Source organism: Apium graveolens, chromosome 7 (assembly GCF_009905375.1).
Source record: "Apium graveolens cultivar Ventura chromosome 7, ASM990537v1, whole genome shotgun sequence".
Taxonomy (NCBI): domain Eukaryota; kingdom Viridiplantae; phylum Streptophyta; class Magnoliopsida; order Apiales; family Apiaceae; genus Apium; species Apium graveolens.
Window position 1 is genome coordinate 253,295,119 of NC_133653.1, and position 11,737 is coordinate 253,306,855.

General features: G+C 34.3%; 1 protein-coding gene across 1 annotated transcript; it reads right to left on the reverse strand.

The window, feature by feature from the left end:
* Positions 1–10,625: 10,625 nt before the first annotated feature.
* LOC141674667 (uncharacterized) lies at positions 10,626–11,153 on the reverse strand. Its single transcript, XM_074481373.1, has one exon. The coding sequence runs from the start codon at positions 11,151–11,153 to the stop codon at positions 10,626–10,628; it is 528 nt and encodes a 175-aa protein (XP_074337474.1).
* Between the last annotated feature and the right edge of the window lie 584 nt (positions 11,154–11,737).

Genomic DNA, 11,737 nt, shown 5'->3' on the forward strand with positions numbered 1-11,737 from the left:
CATCTGTTTGTATGATATCCGAACAACAGATATACTATACACTGATAGTTGAAACTTTAGACACCCAAGCGTATTAAAACATCGTACCCAATAATAACTCAAACTAGAGAAATTTGATAAGAGACATCCTCATGTTTAAAAGAATTCTAAGATAAATGTAAGAAGATTTCAAACTATCATCATTTACAGAGGCCCCAAAATGTTCTATTTTTTTTTTATAAATATGCCCCTAAAATGTTCTTACTGTGAGGAGAGAAGTATCAACCTCAATTTTTAGTAGCTGCATATTATAAATCCAAGAGAGAGCCTTGTTGATTGATACCTATGGCTTTAGCTTCAAAAACCCAAACTACACCGCTGTAGTTTGAACCTAATAGTCTCTCCAGAATCAAACCCTCGCCCTTCATTCCACATGATCATTTCTCTAAGTCCACTTGGTAACTCCATTCCCTTCTGCCTTTCAGAAATCACTCTCGGGCTCCACTCCATGGCTACAGTTATAGATACAACTTTGTTTTCCCACTATTTTTTATTTCTAAAAAACCAGACTCCTTGTAATATCCCGTAATTTTTTAGAAATCGATTAATAAAAAAATAATAGAATAAAAAAGATTAAAATTAGATAAGGACTAGGATTTAAAATTGGGTTGGACTATTAGGCCTAAAATTTGGATCAGATTCTAATATGGATAACTTGTAGGTTAAGATATAGGGTTTTGTATCGTTATAAATACATCCTATTCGTTTTCCTCGTTTTTAATATCAAAATTCGTAGGGGCTTTTTTTTCATAAATCAGCAGTCTTGTAAAATTCGTAGAAAATTCATCGTAAACCAGAATTCAGTGATTCTGGACTTTTCGGAAAGATCTATTCGTTCTCTACAACTTTCGTGCTTTGTGTTTTCCAAGAAAACGTTGTTTAAAGGGTCAAAAAGGCTCAATAAAGATATGATCAGAATTGGAGTCATGAAGAAGATCGAGATTTTAGATGTTTCGTTTTTGATGGGTTGCTAAGGATTGATTGTGTATTCTAATGTGAATTATCTGTTTGCGTGATTGAGGCAAGTAACTTTCGTTGCTCTGTATTATTTGTTGCTTACGTGTTCTGTAAGTGATTATTCGTTGTTCCGTATATTTTGAAACTTGAATTATCTGTTTGATTACGCAAGTGAATCTTTATTGCTCCGTATTATTGTGTAATGTATCTTATATTGTTTGATTCATGTGCTAAAATATTTGTTTTGATTGTCGTATGTATGAAATTAATATGTGATTGATAAGAAACGAATTCAAATAAATCCCCAGTCTTAATCACATATAAGAATTAGAATCCGATCACTGGACAGTGTGATACTTAGAACTTAGAACTGAAAGAGATATGTCCTAAGTCCAATCAAGTATGAGGATTTAGGAATAACTTTTATGTAATCTGTTTTGATTTCATTGATAATTAATAAAAGACTTGTTTTGTTTTTTATTACGGACTCTATCTATTTAAATGTTTAAATAAGATATACCATAATTTAGAGTAAAGTTTTTTATGGATTATGATGAGATCATAATAGTGAGACTAAAAGATGATAACTCTAAACTTAAATAGTTCCCGGTCACAGGATTACTAACTGGTAATTAATAATCCGCAAAGATTGGTACATACTATGCTTGCTCCCTTCAGGAGGATGTCTGTTCTCATAGGCATTTGTGTGGTGACACTATAGCTAGTATGTAGGTGCTTATTATAGAATAAATTCACTGAACATGACTCGCACAGCTGAACAACTGATGGAGTTTACTCACGTGTCAGCAGTTGTTCACATAGTGATAGTTGTACAAGTATCCTTAGACTTGAGGTCATCATAGTCATCTTGTGTACACTGAACTATGCTTTGGTTTAGTTCTTAGTCTCCAGGGACAATTATTAGGGCTCTACTGGGTATAGGAATTTGTATACGAAGATAGTGTATGATCAATAAAGGATCTACCCCTTCCAGTGAAGGAAGAGAATGTTCAAAGCTGATCCACTTATGCTAGTTCAGGAATCTCTGGCCAGAGTGAATGAAATTAGAAAGGAGTTCCATAGTGAATGGGAAAGCAAATGATTAAATTAGATAGGCTTGACACAAGATCCATGCCTTGTATTTAATCAGGACATTGGAGGGTAGAAGGAGTTAATTGTACGGTAACTATTCACTGAATATGTTCTTGGTATTCTAAGCAGTGAATTCATATTATCCGGATAGTCGCGATATGTTGAGAAGCATCACTCACGATGTAGAATAAATATAATTAATCAGTTAATTATATTTAGTGAATTTTAATATTCATATAAATAATTAATAATAATTTATTATTATTTATTTCTACTACCGGCATAATTTTGAACCTACAGGGTCACACCATAAAAGAATATTTTCTTTGATGAAAAATGAGAGAGAGAATTATTTTCTAAATAATTAAGAAAAAGAAATAATGATTAAAATAGTTTTAATTATTATTAAAGCATTTTATGAAGATAAAATGTGGTGGTTAATATATATAAAGATATATTATAAAACCCTAGGAGAGTCCTATAAATAGAATGAGATGGATGGCTTATAAAAGAGTACACACAATTTTGGTTTTGTGAAAACCCTAGCCTCCATCTTCTTCTTCTCTCTCTCTCTCCCAAAACTCCATTTTTATAAAAGCTTAGTTTTATAAAAAGGTTCATCGAAGCAGATCGTTCTTGGTGGATACCGGTAGAGTGCTTCACACACTGAGGAGCAACTGCTAGCACTCTAATTTTTAAAGGCTTCGATTTACGAGGTATGATTTCGATTCCTCAGCTTTTCCCTTTTATATGTTTTTCTATATGTGCGGTATATGGTTTTTACGGAATAATTGTTATTTCACGCTTCCGCTCATTCGTAAATTCCATCAAGAACTAGTTTGCGCACGTTCTGGAACACATTGATACCTTGTCAAGCTTTGGTTGCACTTGACGAGGGACGTGAACTAGCCCCCCATCGAATAAGAAATAGAACCCGGTCACTTGGGAAGTGTGACATAAAGTATAAGATGTCGGTCACTGGCAAAGTGTGGCATAAGGTGTGATTTAGGACTGTGGGACTAAAGATAAGAATTTGTTATTAAGATTTATTGATTGATTAAGAATTTTGATTAGGTGGATTATAAAATGTGTTTGATTATGATTATTGATTATATCGTGTGCATCTTTGTTCAACTTGTTATCGAATATATGTGTGATTTTGTGTGATCTGTGTTATGTGTCAAGCATGTTTAAATTCTGTTTTCGAAAAAGATTTAAAATAGTATTTTGAGCCGTCAAACGGTAGTTGCTTGCTGGGCTTCGCCGCTCATTCTTACAATTTCAGGTTTCGTCTAAGTTTCAAGTTGGATAACATTAGAGTTCGAGCACTTAGGATTGGACTAGAATGACCTTTGGACTTTCGGTTTTAGCTGCGCGTTCATATTGTCACATTTGTAATAGATTTTCGTATTAGTAAATTGTATTTTGTAATAGTTTTGGTTTAGAATTAATGGTCCGGAAGTGCGGGCTGTTACAGTTGGTATCAAGAGCAGGCTATTCTTCGGAGTGTGTTAGTTATGGGACTAGTACATTCCCTAGTATTCGATCTCGTGGACCATAGTTTAAGTTTGTCCAATAGGAGATTAGCGAGAGTAGACGTATAGGTTTGTTGTGAATTTGGGGACCAAATTCTTTTTAAGGAGGGTAGTATGTAATATCCCGTAATTTTTTAGAATTCGATTAATAAAAGAATAATAGAATAAAAATGATTAAAATTAAATAAGGACTAGGATTTAAAATTAGGTTAGACTATTGGGCCTATAATTTGGATCAGATTCTAATATGCATAACTTGTAGGTTAAGATATAGGGTTTTGTATCGTTATAAATACATCATATTCGTTTTCCTCGTTTTTAATATCAAAATTCATAGGGGTTTTTTTTCATAAATCAGCAGTCTTGTAAAATTCGTAGAAAATTCATCGTAAATCAGAATTCAGTGATTCTGGATTTTTCAGAAAGATCTTTTCGTTCTCTACAACTTTCGTGCTTTGTATTTTCCAAGAAAACGTCGTTTAAAGGGTCAAAAAGGCTCAATAAGGATATAATCAGAATTGGAGTCATGGAGAAGATCGAGATTTTAGATGTTTCGTTTGTGATGGGTTGCTAAGGATTGATTGTGTATTCTAATGTGAATTATCTGTTTGCGTGATTGAGGCCAGTAACTTTCATTGCTCTGTATTATTTGTTGCTTACGTGTTCTGTAAGTGATTATTCGTTGTTCTGTATATTTTGAAACTTGAATTATCTGTTTGATTACACAAGTGAATCTTTATTGCTCCGTATAATTGTGTAATGTATTTTATATTGTTTGATTCATGTGTTAAAATATTTGTTTTGATTGTCGTATGTATAAAATTAATATGTGATTGATAAGAAACGAATTTAAATAAATTCCCAGTCTTAATCACGTATAAGAATTAGAATCCGATCACTGGACAGTGTGATACTTAGAACTTAGAACTAGTTTGCGCACGTTTCGGAACACATCGATATCTTGTCAATCTTTGGTTGCACTTGACGAGAGACGTGAACTAGCCCCCTATCGAATAAGAATTAGAACCCGGTCACTTGGGAAGTGAGGCATAAAGTATAAGATGCCGGTCACTGGCAAAGTGTGGCATAAGGTGTGATTTAGGACTGTGGGACTAAAGATAAGAATTTGTTATTAAGATTTATTGATTGATTAAGAATTTTGATTATGTGGATTATAAAATGTGTTTGATTATGATTATTGATTATATCGTGTGCATCTTTGTTCACCTTATTATCGAATATATGTGTGATTTTGTGTGATCTCTGTTATGTGTCAAGCATGTTTAAATTTTGTTTTCGAAAAAGATTTAAAATAGTATTTTGAGTCGTCAAACGGTAGTTGCTTGCTGGGCTTCGCCGCTCATTCTTACAATTTCAGGTTTCGTCTAAGTTTCAAGTTGGATAGCATTAGAGTTCGAGGACTTAGGATTGGACTAGAATGACCTTTGGACTTTCAGTTTTAGCTGCGCGTTCATATTGTCACATTTGTAATAGATTTTCGTATTAGTAAATTGTATTTTGTAATAGTTTTGGTTTGGAATTAATGGTCCGGAAGTGCGGGCTGTTACACTCCTTCATAGCACCGCGGCAATTTCAATTAGAATATCATTACCTTACTAACAGTTAAACCTGATATCTAAATGATAACAGGAGACTTGGTCTGGCAGTTACAGCAGAAAGATAACATCTTATCCCTTTCTTTACTGACTCATCTTTTACTCACTGTAATAGTTATCTTGTTTACATTTATTGATATGTACAAGGTAGTATATAAAAAGTACATCTCTTTAACTCTTTTGACAATCAATACAATTTATATTTACACAAAACCCTATTATGGTATCAGAGCTATACAGCCTCCTAAATCGATCCTCATCACTCACATCTCTAGCTACCACATATATTTTCTTGGAAGCCTAAACAGACACATTATATGACAGGCACAACCAGCACTCAAAACAACACTGAAACCGCTATTACAAGTGACACAACTATCGTCTACATTAATGCTTCGACACGCCTACCTAGGGCTGAGTATTCGGTTATTCAGTAAACGAACCGAATATAATTCGGTTATCGAATACCGAATAAGGGTAAAAATCAGAACCGAATAGTAAACCGCAATAATTTCGGTTATTTACTGAACCGAAATAAATATTTCGGTTAAAACCGAAAATCGAAATAAAAAACTGAATTAGGAAAAAAAATAAAAATTTTAATAATAAAATATTTAATAAATATAACAAAGATTAATGATGGTACAACAATTAAACTTATGCTCTTAGTTACACTTCCATGTACCTCAATATTATGGTGTGGTGTCCTGATTATAATAAAAGTAATTCTTACTAGTTAGTTTAGTTTTTTATTTTAGCAACTAAATTGAATATCATGAAAATTAAATACATTAAAATCTAAATTTGGCAAATAGCAATTAAATATGATAAATAAAAAGAGAGGAAAAGCGAAGTTGGGAACGGGGAATTAATAATTGAAGTGAAAAAAAAAGAAAGGAGCTAGGTAAAAATAAGTAATATATAAATAAATATGTTTATGTATATATTAATATATATTATTTATTATATTTCGGTAATTTCGGTAATTCGGGTATTTCGGTAAAAAAACCGAAAAAACCGAAAAACATAAAAAATCATAACCAAATTTAAAACCGAATTATGTCGGTTCGGTAACCGAACCGAGTTATTTCGGTTATTTCGGTTCGGTATTCGGTTAACCGAATCGAATGCTCACTCACCTACCCACCAAACTGACTGAATCCAATTTCTTGGTGTGGCGCACGCAACTCAACTCTGCTCTCATAGTCTTGGATATCTTTGGTTATATAGATGAATCATTGCATTGAAATCACCGGTAAGACTTCTGAATGATGGAAAACTTAATCCTCTTTACTCTATTTGGAATCGGCAAGACAAGGTAATAATATAAAGCAGTGCTAGATGTACAGAATTTTGTACAATAAAATTATACATAATGACATGGCAATTGATGTGGGATATTTTAATTGGGCTTGTTGATGTGTATACAGGGGGGTCATTTGATAAAATCTGAACTATAGTTCTAATTGTTTCATTAATGGAGTTTAAGTTTGTTGATTGAGAAGAAGACAATAGTAACTATACATCTTGAAGAGCCTAACTGTTTCTCATATTATGTATCACACAGAGAGATAGAGAATGTTTCTAAGGTTATATCAACACTCTTAGCCAATAAGCGTCTAACCAACTTGCTATATACTAATGCTAGATTTAATAACTAATCATTGCTAATGTGTTAATTCTAATTATTGCTGATGTGTCAACTTGCTAATGACAATCGATTTTAATGTGTTTCGTTCGCTCATGAAACACTGGATTCTTAGCAATGTGAATAGCCGACTGATTATCACAATGTAAAGTAACAGGCTTTAAGTTGTGAACATCCAAATCCTCCAGAAGACGAACAAGCCAAGTTATTTCAGAAGCAGCAGAGGCCATGGCACGGTACTCAGCCTCGGAGGAAGATCGAGAGATCGTGCTTTGTTTCTTAGATTTCCATGTAACAGGAGAAGAACCCAACAAAAGTACATAACCACTGATAAATTTGTGAGAGTCAACATAAGCAGCCCAATCAGAGTCACTAAAAGCCTGCAACTTGATATGAGTATCTGCTCGTAACAAGATACCCCGACCTATACTGTGATTAACATAGCGAAGAGTGTGTTGTAAAGCAAGCAAATGAGACTGTCGAGGTTGTTGCATATATTGACTAAGAGACTGAACAGCATAGGCCAAGTCAGGCCTTGTATTTGTTAAAAAATTGAGTTTGCCAACTAACGAACGATAAAGTTCAGGGTTTGAAATTAAATCACCATCAGAAGAAGAGAGTTTGATGTTTAAAGGCAGTGGTGTAGAAGTTTTGGAGGACAGATTAAAAGGGCATTCAGAAAGTAATTCAGTAGTGAATTTCTTCTGGCTCAGGAATATACCTGTAGAAAGATAACTGACCTCAATGCCTGGGAAATATTTTAAGGCACCAAGATCTTTATTACCAAACTCGGAGTTGAGATGCGCTTTGAGGTGATTTATCTCATGTAAATTAGTCCCTGTGAGTATAACATCGTCGACATAAACAGCTGCTAAACAAACCAACTCACCAGTTCGTTTAATAAACAAACTGTAATCATTTCTTGACTGAACATAACCTTGATCTTTAAGAGTAAACAACAATTTAGCAAACCATTCACGAGAGGCTTGTTTGAGCCCGTAAATAGATTTTCTCAAACGACAAACCTTGTGATCAGGATTTGGAACACCCTCTGGAACTTTCATAAAAACTTCTTCAAAAAGATCTCCATGCAGAAAAGCGTTGTTGACGTCTAGTTGGTACAATGGCCAGCGGTTACTAGCAGCAACTGCAATAAGGCATCGAATGGTGGCCATTTTAACCACAGGAGAGGATGTTTCTTCGTAGTCAATTCCATAACGCTGATTAAAACCTTGTTCTAATGAGCCATCTGATTTTAGTTTTACTTTAAAGACCCATTTCGATCCAATAGCCTTTTTACCTTTAGGAAGATCAACGAGATCCCAGGTGTTATTGGCATTCAAAGCAGAAATTTCTTTGGACATAGCTTCTACCCACAAAGGGTGTTTAGATGCTTCAGCAAAATTTGATGGTTCTTTAACATCACAAATTTTGGTAATAAGGCATTTCTGAGAAATAGGTAAAGTATCATACTGAACAAGATTACACCAATGAGGATGAATACCAGATAGTGTAACTGAATTACAAACAAAGTCATTAAGACATGAGGGCTTGTTATGTACTCTAGTGGATTGTCTTAATGGGGCAGAAACAACAGTGTCACTAAGATCAACCAAAGTGGAGCTAGAAGGGGAATCAGACTCTGTCATGGCAGAATTAGGAATAGGGGATGAATGTGGAATATCAATGCTCTTAGTAGATTGTGCATTAATATTAGGATGAATAGTATTATTTGAATTCCGGTCAATATCAATATTATCAAAGAAAGTGTCAAAAGTGTCAGTATTAAAATAAGTAACAACAAGCAAATATATGGCAGCTAGAAAAGTATCAGCAGCAGAAACTGGTGTGAAATGATATGGAAAATGCTTCTCGTGAAAAATAACATCCCGAGAAGTAACAATCTGTTTGGTTGTTAAATCAAGAACCTTGTAACCTTTTATGTGTACATGATAAACAACGAAAACACCAGGATTGGCTCTTGATCAAATTTAGTACGATGAACAATATTTGTGGAAGTGTAACACAAACATCCAAATGTTTTAAGATGACTAATATCTGGTTCTGATTTATAGAGTCTAAAATAAGGAGTATGATTATTAATGCTTTTTAATGGCATTCGATTCACAAGATACGTGGCACAGAGCACAGAGAATGCACTCACCCCAGTAAGTCAGAGGAAGCTTGGACTGAAATGATAAAGCTCGTGCAATTTCAAGAAAATGACGATGTTTGCGTTCTACAACTCCATTTTGTTGAGGAGTGTAGCTGCAACTTCGCTGTTGAATAATACCATTCTGCAAACAGAAACTTTGAAATGCTCCTTCACAAAACTCCTTCGCATTATCAGAACGAAAAGCTTTTATAGTGGTCTTAAAATGGGTGGTCACATAAGCAGTATAATTTTTCAAAATATCAACAATGTCTGATTTATGCTTTAAAAGATGCACCCAGGTAAATCGAATAAAGTCATCAACAATTGTTAGGAACTGATTACAACCAGATGGGGTTTTAGTTTGGTAAGGACCCCATATATCTAAATGTACCAATTCAAATGCAGCTAAAGTCTTGATAGTAGAATGAGAAAAAAAAGTCTAGATTATCTTGAAGCAGGACATATTTGATAAATCACATCTTTCTGAGCATTAACACCATCACATTGAGGAGCAACAATCTTTAACTGAGAAAATGGTATATGACCTAAATGTAAATGCCACAGTCTGGCCTCATCAACAGAAGAACAGCAGATAGTGAGATAATCGGTGGAAGATACACTAACATTGTAAAGGCCTCCTTGCTGCTTACCAAAAAGCTTCAGAGGCTGTTTCTGTGAATGGTTCTGAATAAAACAATTGACTTGGTCAAACAATATGTTGCAGTTCATGTCTTTACACAAAGTTTGAATAGAGATGAGATTAAATTTGAATTCAGGAACATGAAGAACATTGTGTGAAACAATGTTCTGAGTAAGAATCACATCTCCAATATGATATATCTGAATTCTTCTACCATCTGGAACAATAATATATCTTTCTGAATCTTCACAAGCTTTATAGTTAGTAAACAGCTCTAAATTAGAACAAATGTGGTCTGTTGCACCACTGTCTAAAATCCAGTTTATAGAGGTACTAGATGATAGACAAAAGGTACCTGCAAGAAGTGCATGAGAAGAATGACCAGAAGAATTGACGTTGTCTCCAGATATTTGGTGTTTTGTAACATTCCCATTAATTGATTGTATTGGCTAACTGTTATAGCACAATTTTGATCATTATTACCGTGGCCAGCTTCATCACTTTGTGTAGACACAGTAGCAGCAATCTTTCTATCTTTAAAACTCTTAAAATTTGGTGGATAACCATGGAGTTTAAAGCATCTCTCATTGCTGTGACCAACAATCTTACAATGAGTGCAAAAGTATTGTGAGCCAGGCTTCTTGACAAAAGTTCCCGCATGCTTAGATTTAGTTACACCAACTCCATTAGTAACACCAATTGGCCTCAAATTTCTGGTACCATTAAACCTTTTGCTATCTGAATAAAATGCAAGAGAATCAGTTTGAACACTAGATTGAGCAATTTCTTTGTTCCTTTCCTCCTGGGCAAACAATCTATAAGCACTGGTAACATTTGGCATGGGATATTGCATCAGTATATTAGCTCTCACAGCAGAATATTCATCATTTAGCTTCATCATAAATTGGATCATTCTTTGTGTTTCCTGCATCTGTTGAACTCTCTATTCAAGATTACAGGTACACTTTAAGCATGTGCATTGAGGTAACGGATTGGCATCACTCATGGCATCCCATAGTGACTTAATCTTCGTAAAGAACTCAGAAATCTTGTCAGCTCCTTGATGTAGTTTATTCGACTGCTGTTCTAGAGAGTATACTTGAGTCATTGAGGTGTAACCAAACCTCTCATTTAGATCAATCCAAATCTCACGAGCAGTTTTGAGAAACAGAACGCTTTTCGCTATATTATCATCCAGATTAAAGATAAGCCATGAACACACCAGATCATTACAACGTTCCCAGGCTTTGAATTCAATAGATGTAATCTCAGGTTTTTCAAGAGAACTATCAACAAACACAAGTTTATTCTTTGCTAATAATGACAACAACATTGACCGTTTCCAATTGTGAAAGCCTGATCCATTAAACTTTACTGATACAAGTTGAGGAGAATTTGAGTCTGATGGATGTATGAAATACACACTAGAGGGATCTTGATTAGAACTCTTTGTTCGATTATGATCGGTCATGATGAAATATTATCAATTTCAATCTCGAAGAAGAAACATATACTATAACGATAACAAGCTATATCGTAAGAGATCGAATAACGTACTGATTGAACAACGTACAGATCTAGGGTTTAGAGATCAATTATCAATTCACAATTGTATAGATGAATACAGTATATCACAAAGCGAACAAAATATTAGTGAACTCGTAACGAGAGAGATAACACCTGATGCAGAGAGATCGAAAAGAGATTCTGGAAAGAGAATTCAGAAAAGCCGAGATTTCGACAAAATTGCAGAAGAAGATCGCTAGTATATGGACTGAGAATCGTCAATTAGCAAATAGTTGATCGAATCCGCTCTGATACTATGATAAAATCTGAACTATAGAGCTAATTGTTTCATTAATGGAGTTTAAGTTTGTTGATTGAGAAGAAGACAATAGTAACTATACATCTTGAATAGCCTAACTGTTTCTCTTATTGTGTATCACACAGAGAGATAGAGAATGTTTCTAAGGTTATATCAACACTCTTACTTAGCCACTAAGCGTCTAACCGACTTGCTATATACTAATGCTAGATTTAGTAACTAATCATTGC